Source organism: Symphalangus syndactylus, chromosome 14, assembly GCF_028878055.3.
Source record: "Symphalangus syndactylus isolate Jambi chromosome 14, NHGRI_mSymSyn1-v2.1_pri, whole genome shotgun sequence".
Lineage (NCBI taxonomy): Eukaryota > Metazoa > Chordata > Mammalia > Primates > Hylobatidae > Symphalangus > Symphalangus syndactylus.
The window spans coordinates 71,219,883-71,239,639 of NC_072436.2; the positions used below are offsets into that span (position 1 = coordinate 71,219,883).

At 44.2% G+C, this 19,757-nt stretch overlaps 1 protein-coding gene across 2 annotated transcripts in view; it reads right to left on the reverse strand.

Moving 5' to 3' along the window:
• ANTXR1 (ANTXR cell adhesion molecule 1) overlaps positions 1 to 19,757 on the reverse strand; it is a 244,955-nt gene that overhangs the window by 45,484 nt on the left and 179,714 nt on the right. For both annotated transcript variants that reach the window (XM_055241678.1, XM_055241681.2), the window contains one exon: positions 11,584 to 11,664. In XM_055241678.1, the coding sequence (XP_055097653.1) occupies positions 11,584 to 11,664 (81 nt within the window). The remainder of the gene's footprint in view (positions 1 to 11,583; positions 11,665 to 19,757) is intronic.

Sequence of the window (19,757 nt, forward strand, 5' to 3'; positions counted from 1 at the left end):
AGTCTGGATGCTTATCCTCCTCTCGTGGCCTGGGGTGAGGACTCAAGGAGAGCCAGGCAGTGTCGAGCTGGTGAGTTTCCAGTCTTGCCACTTCCACCAACACTCTTTGTGACCTTGAAAAGGGCAGAGATCTTATCTGAGCCTCATCTTTCCTATATTAAAAAGAGGATAAAGTAAGGAGGTGATGGGGAACAGATGAGATAATGGACCTGGGAGGGCTCGGGAATCTCTCCAGACCACCTTTCCAGACCTCAGCTTTGGTGCCTCTAAAATGAAGGGTCTGGGATTATGAGGAACTGCCAGTTCAACTCCAAGACTGAGGGTCAGGTTGAGTTGGGGTGGTCATGGAGATGCTGAACGAAGATGGGTGTGTGTGGATGTTTTATAGCAGGCTGGCTCTTCCCCACACTGTTCAAAAGCCTATCTCCTAGGTCAGATTTTGCCATCTATAATCTAACCCAATACTTTCTGGCCAGAACAGAACTTCCCACCAGCATGGATTCTGATGATTCTTAATTGCGGCCCATCACAGAGATGCTGAATGTCCCTCGAGATGATCTTTTCTGGTGCCATCAGCTGGAGGAGCAGGCCCGCAGAAGCCAAGTGGCTAGACATGATCATCATGCTTAGACAAAGTAGCCAACCTCCTAAAATATTATACACTTGGGTAAAATTCTGACCCTAGAGCTAAGCCCTACTTCCCTCAACCTGATTTTGTTTGGAAAGGAAAAACTGAGGTCAGAGAATTTGAACAGGGTTGCTTTATTCCCATCCCTGTCTGGTTCAGCCTTAGCATTTACTTCTCCTCTGTTTGCTATTTGCAACCTGATTCCAGGACTTGACCTTCTGTTGTTGCAGCTGTTTGGGAGATGAGGCAATCTGAAGTTGAAAGTCCTACAAGTTGAAATTGAAAGAAGCTACAAAATGATGATGATGATGATGATGATGATGGTGATAATAAGGAGGAGGAGGAATGTGTGTGAATGTGATTGTGTAATGCTTGTGGAAAAAGGGGTATCAGATTGTGAGGATTGGAAGAGGGGGAGAGGGAGGGGGAAAGAGAGAGGGAGAGGGAGATAGCTCAACCACAGCAATTGCTTTCATACGTATTTACTCAGAGACACTTCCTACCATGGGAGAAGGAAGTTGGCGCAAAAAAATTCCCAAGATGCTATATTTTGCAGCATCAACTTTCGGTTTAACATCTCTGAAGAAAGTTAACTTTGCAGGTTTTGGGTACAGTTGGTTTTTGCTGTGGACAGAGAGTGTTTTGAACTTTTTATTCCTTAAATTCAGCTAACTCAGCCAAAAATTCTAAGTACTCATGTCCCCCTCCAATGAGACAGCAAAGGAGAGGCTTCCAAGGGTGAGAACTGAATGAATACTACAGAGAATTCAAACATCCAGGGAAGACGGCTGTGCCAGAATAAATCACACCCTCTAGGAACATTTCCTATAATTTGCTCTTTTTTCTTCCTTTTTCTTAAAATGATCAGTTTCTTACAAAAATTTATTAAAGGTCAGGAGACTTTCCCTCCAGATCTGTTGGGACCTTACACCTGGTGTCAGATAGGAATTCTGAAGATGTCCATTTACTCAACGTAAAGAGCTAATGTAAACTTAATTGTTTATTGTGCAAGAAAAACGACTTTCATGTAAGACTTCAATATGTAGATAACTTGGTTCTTTTGGTCATTGCTGGTTTGAACATAAAATAATTCTGAGAAAAAGTTTTTCCTACAGGTTAAGAGGTAACTAAAATTCTCTGAAATCAATGGCAGTTTTCAGGGGGAAGGAAGGGAAGAAAATAAACTCCCATCTTTTCAAATTATTTATATCTATCATTTTATTTAATCCTGAGACATTCACTCTGGAATGTGGAGAAGTGCTGCCAGCACAGGAGCAATGGGGTTCCCAAGGTGTGGCTGTTTCCAGGAGCTCCAGTTCCAGCTGCTCCACTCCTCCAGCCACATCACAGGGAGAACAGAGCGCATCACTTCCCACAGGGATGTCCTCACTTCCTGCCCTCTCACTCATACCTGGGCTCTACAACCCATGTCACTAAGGAGGACTGGCACTTCCTCCTAAGCCCTCCAACCCTTTCTCCTAAGAGTTCCTGCAGTCTAACAGTGAGTTCTTGTCTTCAACCCCTTCCTCTACTGGATCTCTGCCATATGCTCTTCATCATGCTCAAGTCTTACTAAGACAAAGAACTCTTTCCAACTCTAGATTTCCTCCAGCTACTGCCTTGGCTCTCCCTCCCATTGTTTGTTAAGCTTTGCTCCCATCCCCATCATCCCACAGAGCTCAGGTCACTAAGGGCACCAAAACCTCCTTACTGCTAATCTTATTAGATGATCGCTCTCAGTTTGCATCTTAATTTCCCATCATTTGACACTCCACCCTCCTCCATAATGTATTATCTTCCCTTGGCTTCCATGACCCCAGACTTTCCTCTTGCAACTTCTCTTTCTCTTGGCTGGTCCTTCTTAGTCGTCGTCTTGCTCTATTTCTTTTCTCCACCCTGACTTAAAGGATGTGATCCTCAGGATTCAGTGCTTAACTTCTCTCTACCCCTCTCCCTGGTTTCCCCTCTATTCACATGGGTCTCAACTGCCATGGCCAATGACTCTCAGATCTTTGCCTGCAGCCAAAACTCTCACTGGAGCAAAACTGCCCCCTGACTAGGGTGAGGCACGCGAGGTGTCTAGGGCACAAAATTTAAGGAGGCATGTACTCGCAGGTCCCTGCTTTCACACAACCCTGACAGTGAGCAACCCAGAGGGTTCCTGCCCTAGATACCTTCATGCTTCCCCCGCTCCTGACCTGCTGCAGGTCCTTTTTGCTTGGATGTCCCACAGGCACTGCGAACTTCACAAGTTAAAAAGCGACGTCCTCATCTTCCCTCCCAAAGCTCTCCTGATCCTGGTGAATAGCAGGCAGCACAGTCAGCAATGTTGCTTGGGCCAAATCCTGGAGGTCCTCCTTCACACCTTCCACTCTCTCATCCTCCACACCCAGACAGTTACCAAATCTGTGATTATTTGCTCAACATCGTGTGAATCCAAGCTGTCTTCTTTGCCCACCACTCTGCACCTCAGGGTGCCAGCCTCTCTCACTGCCGCTATGTCCACACTGCAGCCAGTGTGACCTTTCTAAAATGCACATCCGATTGCACCTCTGCTTAAAACGCTTGCAGTAAGTCTCCACTGTCCTCAGGGTGGAGTCCAGCCTCATCAGGCTGGCAGACCAGGCTCCCACGGCCGGCAACCCAGGTTCCTCTTCACCACAGTCCCTCCTCTCAGTGCCTCCCACTCTTTCCTCCTCTGTACCCTGCTCCTTGTGTCTCCCTGAAGGAGCCACAGTCTCAACTGCAGATCTGTATGCAAGCATCCCTGTCACTAGAATATTCTGTGCTCCCCAACTCCATTCCCCCTTCTTGTCTCAGCTTAAATGTCCATTCAAGAAGGCATTTGGACTCCAAGGCTGGTGAGATGCCCTTCCTGGGTATAGCTCCCACACCTCATGTGCTCAGCTCCATCACAGAGCCTTTCACACCAGGCAGTTTTTGGGAGCTTCCTGCTTGTCCCTGTTCCTTGAGGGCAGGGACAGTGCTCATTCATTCATCCTGAATACCAAGCACTAACACAGTGCTCATTGGCTCCTAGAAGACGTCTAACAAGTATCTGTTGAATGCATGAAGGAGTTCAGGAATCCCTAGTGTTGACTTTCAAGTCTGAAAGTCCTAAATTCAAGCCCCAGACCTCCTTACCAGCTGTGTGTCCTTGGAAAAGTTAGTAATTTTCCCTGAGCCTCAATTTCTGTTCTTTAAAATGGAGATCATCATTACCCCAAGTTATTGTGAGTGGGTTTATGCTTCTGTAAGCATTTGCAGTTCATACAGTGCATGACACTCTCTTCTCTTGCACACCATACATACATACATGAACTCCTGGAAGCCAGAGTTTAGTCCTCTGCTGATGGATATCCCTAGTGCCCAGCCCAGAAATGGATTCTTAGTGGGAGTGCAATTGGTTTTTGTTGAGGGAAAGCAGCCATGGCAGGCCTAGAAATTGGCAGTGAACAGGGAAAAGAAAAAAAGGAAAGGGGTTAGAAGAAAGAGGGAATGCAGGAAATGTGAAGGAGAGGGAAGACACGAGAGAGAATGCAAGAGTGCAGACACCTTCTCTGAGGCCTGCTACAGGAGGCTTATCTGCTTTGGAAGGACCGGGCGGAGGATGACCTCTCTCCTGGGGGATAACCTGCCTAGGCTATTCTCGACTCTGCGACAGTAGGGAGACGTGGTGCCCATGAGACTGGCCTCACGCCCTTATTGGAAACAGCTGGGGAGGATTTCACAACCTTTGAGGCTTTACTTCAGATGAGTTTCAAACATTGTTTATGTACATTTACGTGTGTGTTTCCCTGGGTCTCTTCTGGTTGCAAGGAGATCCAGGCTTGCAAAACAAGCCCTGAGTGAGTTTAGTATTTTGTTCTTGCAGATAGTAATGGAATGTACCAGCCTCCTGATGCCAGATCTGAAAACAGATGACATCCAAACCCAGTGGGTTCTCCGGGAGCACGTGAAGTGGGGTGGAGTTCGATTTGGAGTAAAAGTGACTGGGGACGGCTCAGGCTGGTCGGTAGATGATTGAATTCCATCCAGAAAAGACATATGAGGCTGAGTTCTATTTTCTCTTTTCCATCTTCTTTACTCAAGCAGTAGCAATGATATGGCAGCCTCAGTCTAGGTTAACCATCTTCCTGATAGGAAACGGACTGTTAAAAGCACATGAAGAGTGTGATCAGCTTATCTTACTCTTAGGGTTTCTGAAGGAATGTGGAGAGTTGCCTTTAAATTGTTTCAAAAAGGAAAGAGAAGATGCTGCCCTGAGTGAAAAAGAGGGAATTGGACCACCTCACTGCTTCTCAACCTTAGATGCCCGTTAGAATCACCTGGGGGAGAATTTGTGATTCCCAGGTGATTCTATAAGTGCCCAGATCTCATCCCAGAACAATGAAACAGAACCGTTAGGGTGGGACCTTTAAAGCTCTCTAGGTGATAACAATGTGCAAACAAATTGAAAACCACTGGAGTCCACGCTCTGAATTCCCTTACATTTCTGTGTTTGAAATTAGTAATCTAGGAACAGGATATGTGAAGATGGGAAGGACTTCTTTGCAACTCACTGAGGCTTAATATTTAGATTTAAGGTAGGCTAGTTATTCCCCAGTTGTGTCAATAGGTGCTCTATGGAGAAACATAGAAAAGGGGTGGCTTGGTGGTCAAATCAGTATAGAAATATTGCTTAGGACCCCAAACTCTCAGGGTGAGAGGTACTCTGAAGTTTGCTTAGCTCCTTATCTTGCTGGTTTTCAAAGTGTAATCCCCAGACCAGCAGCATCAGTGTCACCTGGGAGTTTGTTAGAAATGCTAATTCCCAGGCTCACCCCAGAACTTCTGAATCAGAAACTCCGAGCATGGGTTCGGCAAGCTGTGCTTTAACAAACCTTCTAGGTGATTCTGATGCTCAAGTTTGAGAACCATTGATCTGCTACAGGAATCCCCTATGTCCTGGCCTAGTGGTTAATTTGTCTTATCCGTCTTTGGTACATTAGTTACCTGGAACTTTAGTCTCTGGGGCAGCCCATTGTGTTGTTGAAACTTGCATCCTTCAATTCTTTCTGATGAAATTTGTTTCACTGTTGTTTCTACCTGTGGTGCTAGCTCTGTTCAATGGGATGGCCCAGAGTAAATCCAAGTCACTTTCTATTAATACATCCACTTCGAGGCATTTAAGATAATTTTCTAGGACTTCTCGTTTAATATAACATACGGCCCATAGCTTCCAAAGGAGGCTTTCCCAAATCTACACTAAAATACTCAGGAAGATACAGAAAAGGTGACAATTCTCATTACCATCAAAAACAGACCGAAGGGGTAGAAGTGTAGAAGAAAATTTTTGTGAAAATGTGTGTTCTCTTGAAGTAGGGGCGGCTTCTCTAAATTTGAAACAAAAGGCAGGAATCATAAATATTTATAGATTTGACTGTAAAATTGTAGAAAACTTCAATATATTTCTAAAAAGTTAAAAGGCAAATGGCAAACTAGAAAAAACTTTGGACATATATTACATGGTTAGACTTTAAATGTCATAAGGATTAATAAGTACCACATACTTAATGCAAGCACAGGATCTGATACATAGTAGGCTTTCAAAACATTTGATTAATATATGAATGAAGATGGGTTAAGAAAATGATCACAGGAAACCAACACTAAAATATCCGGTGGAAAAATGAGCCAAGTCAAACCAATTGACAAAGGAGAAAATAAACATTAAAAAAATCGTTCTGCCTCAGTAATAATAAAAAATACAAATTAGCACCTATCAATGAAATAGGTACGTTAATAATATTGAGGAGCATCTGGGGAGATGGCTGTTTCATAGGGGCGAATGTGAGGGTTAATTTGTACAATCTTTTGAAGGGCAATTTGGCCATTTGTATCAAAGCTTTAACAATTTGCACACTATTTGATCCAGTAGAAAGTTGGACTTTTATTCTAAGGAAACATTTGTGAATGTGCACAATGATTTGGCAATAAGGATACTGACTGCAGCTTCATTTATAACAATAGATACTTGAAAATCAATCTCCAAAAAGGGAAGATAATGCAATGGAATATGACATGGTCTTAAAATGATATTATTCAAGGATATGTAGTGACATATAAAGATTATTCCTAGACAATGGTGACGTGATAAGAAACAGCTTGCAAAGCGGAATGACACACCATATCATCATGGACCAAGTAAGTTAAAAAGCTCTCATGACCCCTTGAAGCGTTCTTTCTCAGAACATTCTGAAGTCCTTCAACCATTTGCCCTTGAAAGATTAGCAAATTTTCTGAACTCAAAGAGTGGCCAAGCTGTGTAGGAAGCCTTGGGGACAATCCTGGACCATCCTGGGACAAAGGTTCTGACTTCCAAACCTTCTCACCCAGGCTCTGTCAAATGTGTTCTGCTTGGGCAATGCCCCCTTTCAAGCATGAGTCTGGCCAGCAACTTTTTGTACTTACAGGAAACTGTGGGAACAATGAACAATATTACCAAGCTAGGTTCACTCGGTAGAGAGGATGGGAAAGGCATTCCAAGCAGAGAAACCTAGCAAAGGTACAGAGACACAAAATGTCCTGGCATGTTCAGGGCATGGCCAGCAATTAATTCCATGTGCTCAGAACCTATTTGGAGGTGATGAAGGAATCTGGGGTAAGTAGCGTATGAAATGGAAAGGCATGCCTTTCTAAATCAAGCTAAGGATTCTGGGTTTTCCCACAGTTTTTGCAAGTCTGAAGTGGAGGCATGGTGTGTTGAGGTTTGGTTTTACAAGGAGCACTGTGGTGGCTACATACTGGGAGCAGGGGACACCATGTGCTTAGTAAACTTTAACAGTCTTAGAATCAGATGTGCTACTGGTTTGCTATTTAGGTGGTTTCCTTTGGCACTTTCTCTTTTATGTTGGCCCAAGCATTTCCTGGTGGGCTCCAAGTAACAATGGGACCATGAGCCCACCGCAGGCAAAAAGAGGGAGATGGGTGATGGCAGATGGAAAACATTCGTGTTCCCTGCTGCCACCCCTGACCTGGGGCTTGGATGGCTCTGAGGAGGTGGGTGCCAATCCCAGGGAGGGGCGGTGGCTCTAGGCTCTGGCTCCCTGAGGCCCTGCTCTGTGCTGAGCTGGAGGCCTTTCAGCAGCCTCAGAGGCTCTGTTGGTGGGCTTGTGTCTGCATCTGGAGGGCTGGGGTGGAGTAGCTGAGGGGAGGATGAAGGAGACAGGAACTGAAGAGGAAAATTTGCCAGGTTTCTGTGAGGTCAACATGTGTTTGAAGCAACTTAGAATGTAACCGAGAATGCAATTAGGTGATTTTTGTTTTTGTTTTGTTTTAAAGAAAAAAATCAGAACCTGTGACTCTTGTTCATGAGCACATGCCTGGATGGAGTCATTTTGAGTTTATGGAAAATGTGGTCAGCTCCATAAATCAGTGCTAAAGAATTCTTACAGACTCACCACCATGCAAGCAAGGCAGGCCTCTCCAGTGAGTCTCCTAAGATTATGCAAAACAAAACAGAAGAAGCATGTAGACAAAGCTACAATATTGCCCCCCAACACCGCCTCCCCTGGAATTCTTTCCCGAGTAGCCATAGGCAGCTCTGAATTCTGGTTCTTACTTCATCTGTGACCTTTCTTGTGTAACTCCATGTGTACATTGTGTGGCTGTTGCCATGGCAACAAGGACACAATTTTCTGTATCAATTTCTCTCATGTATCTTATTTTAGCAAGACTTCCATAAAGAAAGGGCACTTAAAAATAAACTGGATAATCATAATTTGTAACAGTGTTGAGAGTATGTTCAAATGTATCCAAATTCTTAAGCTTCTTATATCTCACATCTATTATTTTGCATGGCTGGAGAATAAAAGTTCAAGGTGTATTATGTCTCTCAAAAACATATGGAACATCTTCAGCTGTTAATACAAACTTTCATTCAGAATTGGTAAATAAGAGATTCAATTTAAGTGTGATTCATTAGAGGAAGTTCCATTTATTTTCATTCCATTGTTCTTGGATTTATATAACCAGCCTTTTGCTCCCAAACAGCATTGATTCTTCTGTCTTATAAATAATCATATTTCTTTCTATCCAGCCTCTTTCCTATAACCCTCCCACTTCTTAGGTTGACCCAGTTTATGAATTGGTTTCTGCCAAACTGGTCAGTGGAAAATGGAATGTTAACATATTTTAGTGGAGATGTTTTTCAATTGCTCTGAAAAAAAAAAATGGGGTCATACACTGTATCGGCATCTTGTCACAAAAAAATAGTACTACTGAACCTTAGTTTAGGGATCTTATTATTATTTTTTCTCAATCTGTCAGAGGAGTCTCACGCATGCTAAAAAAATTTCTTCATTTCCCATAGAAAGCAAATGTATACTTTATAAGACCAAACGCCTCCCAGAGTACTAACTTTATGGCCTATGCTTGTTTCTCCTAACTGTAGAGTTTGTATTTAAAATTTCATATAGAAATTTGGTCTTGTTGACTGTCACAGACAAAAGCTCAAATTCCACATGCGATGAGGGCCAAGTCAACCCAGCATTTATATGAGCTGGTTTCACGTTTTTACTTGCCTGCCGTCCTAGTCACAACAGGAGCAGCTAATTGGGTGGTGGCTCACATAAACTATGAAACTTTAGACCAAATCTCCTCAGCTACAAACCACCCACTGTCACCAGGTGCAAGGGGAGGGGGTAGCGGGGCCTGCCTATCGGGCTCTGCTCTAGTGTTCTCTAGTGTTAGCTGTGTCATGCTGGACAGTCAGGAGACCATACACACCAACTGCAACATGGCTTGAAGTTCTGTATCAACCATCCCCAGACAGCAGAACAGCACAAAGTAAATAACCATAAGGATATCTGTCATTGATTGAGCATTTTTTTTTCTTTTTTTTTTTTTTGAGACAGAGTCTTGCTCTGTTGCCAGGCTGGAGTGCAGTGGTGCAATTTCCGTTCACTGCAAGCTCTGCCTCCTGGGTTCAAGTGATTCTCTTGCCTCAGCCTCCCAAGTAGCTGGGATTACAGGTGCCCACCACCATGCCCAGCTAAGTTTTGTATTTTTAGTAGAGACGGGATTTCACTATGTTGGCCAGGATGGTCTCGATCTCTTGACCTTGTGATCCACCCGCCTTGGCCTCCCAAAGTGCTGGGATTACCGGTGTGAGACACTACGCCTGGCCCGAGCATTTCTTTCTTAACAAAACATTTTTATTTTTTGAGACAGAGTCTCGTTCTGTTGCCCAGGCTGGAGTGCAGTGGTACGATCTTGGCTCACTGCAACCTCCACCTCCTGGGTTCGAGCAATTCTCCTGCTTCAGTCTCCTGAATAGCTGGGATTACAGGCATGTGCCACCATACTTAGCTAATTTTTGTATTTTTAGTAGAGATGGGGTTTAACCATATTGGCCAGGCTGGTCTTGAACTCCTGACCTCAAGTGATATACCTGCCTTTGCCTCCCAAAGTGCTGGGATTACAGGTATGAGCCACCGTGCCCATCCTGACTGAGCATTTCCATGTGTTCAAACAGTGGGCCAAATGCTTTACAAACATCACCTTCTCCAACCAGCCACAGTAGGAAGAAGTCCGTGCCCTCTACTTTATAAGGATGAAGTTCAGAGAGGTCAGGTGATTTGCCTGGAGCTTTCCAGCCAGGAAGGAAAGGCGGTTCAAACCCAAGTCTGCTTGATTCGAAAGGAGATCTAAATGAGATACTTTTATTTTGCTTTTGGATTAATGTGCCTGATTCCCAAAGAAGTGGATGGAAGATGCAGGTTGCTGGTAGTTGAGGGAAAACTTGGTCCTGAGTTTTGATCTGTAAAACTTGAGGAAGAGAGACTAGCTCTTACATGAAGAAATAGTGATAGTGTTGTTTCGGCAGAACTGAGGTTGTTTCCAGTGTAAGTTACTTGTTATTTACTGTTTGAAACAGAACAAGCTATTCAACTTCTCTTGTTTTTCGGAGAATGCAATTAGGTGATTTTTGTTTTTGTTTGTTTTTCTTTCTTCATTTACAAAATGAAGCCATGGGCTGGATGGTTTCTAAGGTCTCTGCTGGCTCTATCTTTCAAGACTGCTCTTGACTAGAGATATTCCAAGCTTAGCCTTGACAGTGCCAAGACAAATCCTCACCTGGGGTGAAAGATCCCTCTGTGGTCCTGGGCTAGCCGGGCCCAACACCTACTGGGAAGATGGTAGGCGTTTTCTGTGGCCCCTTCCTTGCCCTCACCCCATCCTTGCAGTGCTGGTACTCTGTGGTGCACCACTGGCTTGTGTGGCCAGTGGCCAGCAGAGCTCCCTCCTGAAACTGCCCCAAGTAGGGGCCAGTCCTGCTTTATTCTCTCACTGTGCCTATACATTGAGAAGCTCAAATTCTAGGAAGTTAAACCCAACATATTACTGTCAAAATCCTTTTCAGAAAAGCAAATCAAAACTCAAGATCTTATAATAACCAACATTTTGAAAATCGATGTCTGATTTGTTGCAACATGAAATAATAGCTGGATTTGTAAATCTGGAGTTATTCTAGCTCTGTTTTAGAATCCAAAGTTATCTTTTTTTTTTTTTTTTTTTTTTGAGACGGAGTCTCGCTCTGTCGCCCAGGATGGAGTGCAGTGGCGCAATCTCGGCTCACGGCAAGCTCCGCCTCTGGGGTTCACGCCATTCTCCTGCCTCAGCCTCTCCGAGTAGCTGGGACTACAGGCGCCCGCCACCACGCCCGGCTAATTTTTTGTATTTTTAGTAGAGACGGGGTTTCACTGTGGTCTCGATCTCCTGACCTCGTGATCCGCCCACCTCGGCCTCCCAAAGTGCTGGGTTTACAAGCGTGAGCCACCGCGCCCGGCCCAAAGTTATCTTAGCTCTACAAAGATGGAGAGAGAAAAAGAATGTGTGTGTGTGTGTGTGTGTGTATGTGTGTGAGAGAGAGAGAGAAAGAGAGACACCATTAATGAATTAATGAGTCCTACCGTGTCTCCTGGCTGTGGACGCATCACAGACACACGATCATATCCTTTCCTCAGTAGGACCCACAAGGCATCGAGTTTTCCCTGAAATAAAACAAATGCACCAAGATTACACATGAAACCAGACCTGTGGCTAGCCACCGTAGGCTCACAGAACTTTCCGTGCTTCTTCAGTCATGTGAACAACACAACACTGTCAATATGGTCATGATGGGATTAGTGACTCTGCAGTCCCTTAATTCAAAACTGGAGCTTCATGAATGGAGGAGAAGAAGAGACACACAGAAGACTCTGATGCTTGTGAAGGACGCACCCTGAGGTCTGAGTGCAGCCCCAAGTTTGCAAACATAACTTCATTCAAGCTTTGGGCTTTTGTCTTTATCACATTTCTGGGCATATCCTCATACCACAAGTCAATCTTTCCAAATTTCACTAAAGTTTTTTCTTCCCACTTGGTGCCCAGAGCTCATTAGTAAAGACACTAATGACAAATTCTGGAAAATTACTAAACGTTAAGTGTCCAACAGGGCAAGACCAATTAAAGGCCCCTGGAACGCATGTCCCTGGCTGTCTGCTAGGCTCACTCAGTAGCTATAACTTGCTCTGAAGCCTGGGCTTGAGAGACGAATTACCAAGCATTACAGATGACCAAAAACCACAACCCCTTTGAGGTTGTATGTAATTGGCTGAAACAGAGAAGAGTGAGTATGTCAGCACCAAGGCTTTCACAACTGATGACCAAGAACACCCCTACAGGTGACTCTTATTTATATTCCCTGGAACCTGTGAATGTGTTACCTTACATGGCAGTAAGGACTTTGCAAATGTGATTAAGGTAAGAATGTTGAGATGGGGGAGAGTATCCTGGACTATCCAGTGGGCTCAGTCTAACAGCATGGTTCCTTCCTAGAAGACCCATGGTGGTTTTTGGCGGGAGGGTCAAATCCAGAGAAGGAGATGTGCGGATAGAAGCTGAGTCACAGTGATTAGGAGTGAGACGGACTCAACCCAATGTTGCTGACTTTGGAAATGGAGGGTGGCTATAAACCAGTGGGTGTGGGCAGCCTCTAGCACCTATAAAAGACAAGGAGATAAATTCTCTTCTGGAGTCTCCAAAAGGAAAACAGCTCTGCCAACACCTTGATTTTAATCTAGTGAGACCCGTTTGGGGCTTATGACATCTGGAACTGTAAGATAATAGATTTGTGTTGATGAAACCTTTAAGTTTGTGGTAATTCATTACAGCGACAAGAGGAAACTAATACAGTCCTTCTCACTCCCTGATATATTCTACGTTAATTTGCTGATTGTCTGTGCCCCCTTGAATGCCAGCTCCATGAAAGCAGGGGTATTGATGGTTTTGTTCACTTCTATCTGCCTATCCCTTAGGACAACATCTGGTGCTCAATATATATATATTTGTTGGAGGAATGAATGTTCCTAAGTGGTAGGTGCTTCCATGAGTGTCCTCTAATTGAATTGTCCCAGCAGTCCCAGAGGGCTGTGGAGAGGAAATGGAGGGTCAAAGAGAGATCAAGTAACTTGCCCAAAGGCAGATGGTTTATAAACCGGAGAGTTGAGATTGGAATCCATGGCTGTCTAATTCCAAATCACATATGCTTTCTATTACACCAATTGCAGATTCTTCCTCATCAGATCTTCTGGCGAGAGCGCTTTAATTTAGATCCTTTAGAACATAGGGTTTCTCAGCTGTGGGTTGCAACCCTTTAAGCCCTCATGAAATCAATTTTGTATGGGACCAGAACTTTTAAGAAATAGAATAGAAGAGAAAATAGTAATTGCACATGGTGAGGATAAGTATTATTTTGTGAAAAATTTATCTCAGTTAAATATGTATGGGTGTGTGTATGACTGTGTGTGCACACATGTGTGGGCATAAACTGGGCCAAAATGTAAAATGTATTTCCTACCCAAGCCTTAGGAACGTTTGAAAATCCTGATCTTGCAGGGGTCTTTGAATGACAGTGCTGGGAAGGCTGGAGGAGTCTAAAGAGTTTAAGTTCCTGGATCACAAAGCATTTATATAGGGGCAGTGTTAAGCATCTCAAATATTTCATGTTCTGAAATGATTTTCTGGTGGATTATATACACATATAAAATTGTGTTCTTTAATCTTTATAAACTGTTGTTTGAGTTCTTGTGGGTTAAACTTTGTCTTGTGGGTTAAACTTTGTCTTGCCAAGTGTAGTGTTTCTCATCTATTTTGGCAAGGAATTTACAAACGCCTTGAAAAATATTTTGAAATGATTTTAGAATGCTGGATAGAACTGCTGCTGTGTGCAGCATGGTTTTCTGTATTAAGCCGTTTCAATCACCAGCTAAATGTTTTCCTTTAAGGTTCTTTTGGATAAGCATTTATATTTCAGGATGTAACCAGGTGGGTTTCCTGGATGAATGCCTCTTTTTTCTTTCCCCCTTTTTTTTCAGGAGAGGGCTCCCAGCATTTGGCTTTGTAAATCAGCCCACCCACAGAGCTGTGTGTGCTAATCACTCAACTCTGTGACAAATGAGCAATGAGATGGGGCAGAAAGAAGAACACTGGGCTGCTGAAGGAACACATTAATTAACTCAGCAGAAATTTAAAGTTACATGCATAGCAAAAGAGCAGAAACCACCTAGATGTATAATACCAGGAGAATGAGCAGAAAATGATGTTTCTTTGTGGCAACAGATCACCCTACGGTGTAGTGTTTAAGCACAAAGTGACCGAAGCCAGGCTGCCCCAGTTAGTACTGTGGGTCTCCTTTTCACCAGCTCTATGGGTTAGATGAGTAGTTCCATCTTCCTAAGCCTTACTTTTCTCATATTTAAAGTGGAGATAATAGTACTGTCTACTCTACCAACTTGCTGTAAGACTTAAAATTAAATATTGACGTTAGGTACTTGTCTCATAAAAGGTATTCATTAAATGTTACCTATGATCATAGTAAAGTCATTAAAATGATCATTTGGGAGGCTCTGTAGAGAGATGGAAAAGAATGTAACACAGAGTGTAGGAATCCAGCAATTTCAACTTTCTAAGCACGCATGTGTGCATCTTCTGTGCTCCTCCAAGCCTATTTTCCTCTTACCCCCAAGCCACAGTTTTTATTCCTTCTGCCCTAATCACTCCACCCAAATTGCTCTTGCTAAGGCCACCCATGGCATCCCGACTGCCAAATGCCTTGACACTCATTTCATTTGGTTCTTTGGGGAGATCCGCTGTGCTGGGCCTCTCCTCTGCACACTCTCCCTCAGCCTCTGTGCCACGAGCTTCTACCTGCTCCCTCCGACCTCTCTGCCAAGTCCTTTTCAGCTTCTTCTGCTCCTCGCCCTCTGCCTACACTTGGTGGCCTTCATTTGGCACCTCTATTCTCATCTCTCAGCTGAGTGCTCTCATCCAGTCTCATGGGTCCAGCTTCGACCTATCTGCCGGCGACTCACAAATTCTACACTCAGCCCAGTCCTCTCTTGAGCTCCAGATCTGGGTATCTATTTACCTATTAAATCTTAATTGTAATGTGGATGTATCACATCACATCACAGGTATCAAAAAGTCAAACTTTACGAACTGAACTAACTCTTCTCCCCAAACCTGCTCCTCCTTTTGCACACCCTGCCTTGATTCATGGCACCACCAATCTATCCAGATGGGCATACTGGGTACCAGGAATCATTCTAACCTCCCTTCTCTCTGCAACCTGCTCATGTCCAACATCAACCGTGTCTTGTGAATGTTCTCTCTGTAGCAGCTCTGCTGCTGCCTCTTCCCATCCACCCCTGACCCACCACCTCCACAGCTCCTGCCTGGGCCCAGGCCCTCATCATCTGTCACTCATTCTGTGAATAGTTTCCTGATTGGCCTTTCATCTCCAGAGTTCCTGTCCTCTCTCCTGTTGATTAATAAAGAATTTTATTGTGAGCCCAAATGGATGCACTGCAGTCAATAAAATGAACCATGAAACATCTTAGTAGCCAGTGTGAATTTGGGCAAGTTACCTAACCTCTCTGTGCTCTGGTTTTCCATTTGTCATTTCTACTGATCTGGGTATCTATTTACCGATGGATAAGTAGTTTCTATTTTCAAGAGCTGTTATAAATAATAAAGGCATTAGTGCATAGAAAGCGCTGCTCGACTTGCAGGGTGTGCTTGATCTGGGTGAGCTGTTGTCCTTGGGCTCTTCTGGCCAAGGCGAGATTAGCTAGTTCCAGGTGTATCCTTAGCATTCTGAGTTCTGATTGTCCCACAAATGAACCTAAACTCTCCGGTCTGTGGCATAGAAAACAATCCAGGCAATCAATCAATCAACACAACCTATAACCTCTTTCTATTCCTACAACAGGTAGTTTTTATGCAAGAGCTTTAGAAAAACAGTGTTTGCAACCAAGAAGTAAGCTTTAGAAAAAACAATGTTTACAACCAAAATGAGAATAAAAAATAACTCTCAAAATTCAATGAGCACTGCATGACAAAGGCTCTTGGAAACTTGATTTTTCTGAATGTAGGCAGAAGTCTGTCATTTAAAGACGGTAGCAGTGGGCTCGTTAATAACAAGCTTTTGGGGCTAGATGTGCCACAGAAGAGTCTTCTAAACAGTCTCTGGGCTTCACCTAAAGTCTTAGAGGATCCTTCTGAGTTGCGTCCGCTTTATCTGTCTCAGACTTGGATGTCTGTCATGCACAAAACTCTCCACAGCATACACTTAAGACACTGGTCCTCACTCCCTGGTAAAATGCCCAACTGCTTCTGTGAAGCTAGGACAAAGATTTATCCACAAGCCTCAAGCCCTCTGGCAGATTGTATTAGCTGACACTTATAAATAGCTGTCTTTTATTTGAAGTTGACAAATTTTGACTATAAAATGAGAAATTTACCAATTCCATGCTCCGAAACTGTATCTTAGCCACAGACAATACCTGCCAATTCACAAAGGCAAAGTGGAAGTTCTATGTAAACTCTAGCTTTGGTTTCTTTCTAAGCAATAAGACTGTGCTGGGAATGATTATGCAGCCAGCATTCATAGCACTCTGGAGGTAGGGGGCTGGGCATGCCTATAATCCCAACACTCTGAGAGGCTGAGGTGGGAGGATCACTTGAGAGCAGCTTGGACAACATAGTGAGACCCCCATGTTTACAAAAAATTAAAAAAATTAGCACGTGTGATGGCTTATATCTGTAGTCCCAGCTACTTGGGAGACTGAGGTAGGAGAATCCCTCGAACCTAGTTTGATGCTACAGTGAGCTATATGATCGCACCACTGCACTACAGCCTGGGCGACAAAACAAGACCCTGTTTTTAAAACAAGCAAACAAAAAACCTAAAGCACCCTGGGTCATCAGCTTTTGTGGTGGGGTTTCCTCTTTTTTTTTTTTTTTTTTTTTTGCCAGGCAGCAGTTGTATCTTTTCTTCTGGTTTGTCTGCCTTAGCCAACTGGAAGACAGTCAGAGATTGAGAATTCTGAGAGTAGTTCAACTTATAAGGCCACTATAAACTGACACCTGACTTTTTACACTTTGAAATACATGGTAGGCCAGGTGTGGTGGCTTATGCCTGTAATCCTAGCACTATGGGCGGCTGAGGTGGTCGGATCAAGAGGTCAAGAGATTGAGACCATCCTGGCCAACATGGTGAAACCCCGTCTGTACCAAAAAAATACAAAAATTATCTGGGCGTGGTGGCAAGTGCCTGTAGGGCCAGCTACTCGGGAGGCTGAGGCAGGAGAATCACTTGAACCTGGGAGGTGGAGGTTGCAGTGAGCCGAGATCGTGCCACTGCACTCCAGCCCGGTGACACAGTGAGACTCCGTTTCAAAAAAAAAAAAAAAAAAAAAAAGAGAAATACATGGTAAATAGTGTGACCCAGGCTTTCCCTCAAAGGAAATAAATTAATGGATTTAATGGATAATGCCAGAAACTTTCCCTACACACAGACACACACGCACTCATGAGTGTGTGCATGCCATGCACAGGGTAATTTTTGTTGTGCTTTTTTTTTTCTTCTTTTGGTTTTTAAGAAAAAAGTTTGCCCATATAGCTGGGCATGACTTCACTTGTCTGAAATGGTCAGCCCCAATTTAATGAGAAGCACGGGGTATTGTAAATCCGGGGGTGAAAACCAAGCAAAGGAAAATGCAGGCTAAATATCAGGGAAAATTTCCCGATCATGAGTCTGGAATGAGGAAGGGGGGAGGTGTGGTCGGTGTGGTTGGTGCCTTAAATTAGATGGGGAGATGGTGGGTGGAGAAGAGCCCACTGTGGACTTCTTCCTTCCGTGTGTTCTCTCTGGGTTTGCTTGGCAAATGTGCTCACCTGCTTCTCAAAAACTCCATTTCATGTAAAGCAATGAGTCTAATGCAATGCAATTCAATAAGTATATGATTCTGGCTCCTTTCACTGGGGAGCCAGGAGTCTTTCCAATACCTGCTGACAGTTTTGTGTGAGGTGGAGCTGTTGTTCTCCTTGCTTATAGTGGAGGTAGAAGGCAGGCAGCGAGTGGACGGGTCACTCTCCCTGACCTGCCGGCCCCCATCCATTCTCTGCCTGCCTTCCCCATGCCTTGGAAGCCTGCCTCTGGATCACCTAGCTGCCCTTTGGTCTTAGACTGTAAAGAGCCAAGGATTTGAAGGGCAAGAGGCAACATTATATAGGTACTTACATAACCATTTAAAAATGTAAAAACCATTCTTTGTTTGCAGATCATATAAAAACAGGTGGTGGGGTGGATTTAGATTGTCAACTAAAGAAACAGTTCCTGTCGAGTAGTCTCTTTGCAGGGCTGCAGCTCTTTCTGGAACCCAGTAACACCATTTCCCCACGTGCCCTTCAGGTGTAACAGCTCTCGCTGTTGCCAGCCCCTGGTTGCCCCACCATCCCTGGGGATTCCCTTCACTCTGCCTATACCTCTGTTAGTTCAACTCTTTTCAGTGTGCTTTCTGTTTCCTATCAAGACCACAGTGAGTTCAGGAAAGGGAAGCAGAGTTTATGGTACCACATAAGGCTAAATGTTTTGTCTAAGGCTGAGCAAATGTCCTTAGGCATTGTGGCTAGCACGGGACTCATTGTGGATCGAACATCATGTAAAATAGGATGAACCCTGAGATTCTGGAAGCAAGCCTGCCTTACTTCTGGACAGAGAGCACACATGATTACTTTTGAATTTCTTTCTGTGCTTCTATCCTTCTTGTTGCACCTAAAACAACCTCTTTTTCTCTTCTCTCCTCAGAGAGATGGCATAAAGAATGTCACTTTTCTGGAGAGAGTATGCCAAAGTGGTCTGTGTGGTTTGACTGGCAGGATGCTCTGGGGAGTGGTTTCGTAATTACCGTTCATGCCTCAGCTCTTTAATAAGGGATGAGCCAGGTACAACACTGTTTACTGGGGATTCAAAGCGTAGCTGGTGCCTGCAGGGGGTCAAATCTAGTGGAGAGAAGGCTCATAAACATGAGTAATCACACCAACGGCTATGTATGCATTTCCTCTACGGTAGAAGGAGCTGAGTAAGCATTGGCATTGGCTGTTCCACCAGGCAAAAGGAGGATTCATGCTCTGCACGTCCTAACGAGGGAGTCCTGCCAAGGAGCTCTTCAAGTCCACTGGCATCCTAGGTCATTTCCATCTGGCCTTTTAGTTGACTCCTAAGACACTCAGATTCCCAACTACTTAACATTAATTCAGCAGTTGTGTTTGTGGTAAAAATGGACCCAGTGTGAACATTAATGTGGCTCTCCTTGCTGAGATGCCTGGAAAATCACCGCAGTGCAATCATGGCCTGTTTGCCTATTTTAACAATCCAGGCACCACAGTTCCTGCCCTCCAAGGACTTCCTATGGAATGCTGGCTGGGACCTTTGGTGACAACTTCTTCTTTTTTTTTTTTTTTCTTTTTTTATTTGAGATGGAGTCTCGCCCTGTTGCCCAGGCTGGAGTGCAATGGCACAATCTCAGCTCACTGCAACCTCTGCTTCCTGGATTCAAACCATTCTCCTGCCTCAGCCTCCTGAGTATTTGGGATTACAGGCACCCGCCACCACGCCCAGCTAATTTTTGTATTTTTAGTAGAGACGGGGTTTCACCATGTTGGCCAGGGCTGGTCTTGAACTTCTGACCTTGTGATCCACCGTCCTCGACCTCCCAAAGTGCTGGGATTACAGGCATGAGCCACTGTGCCCAGCTGGTGA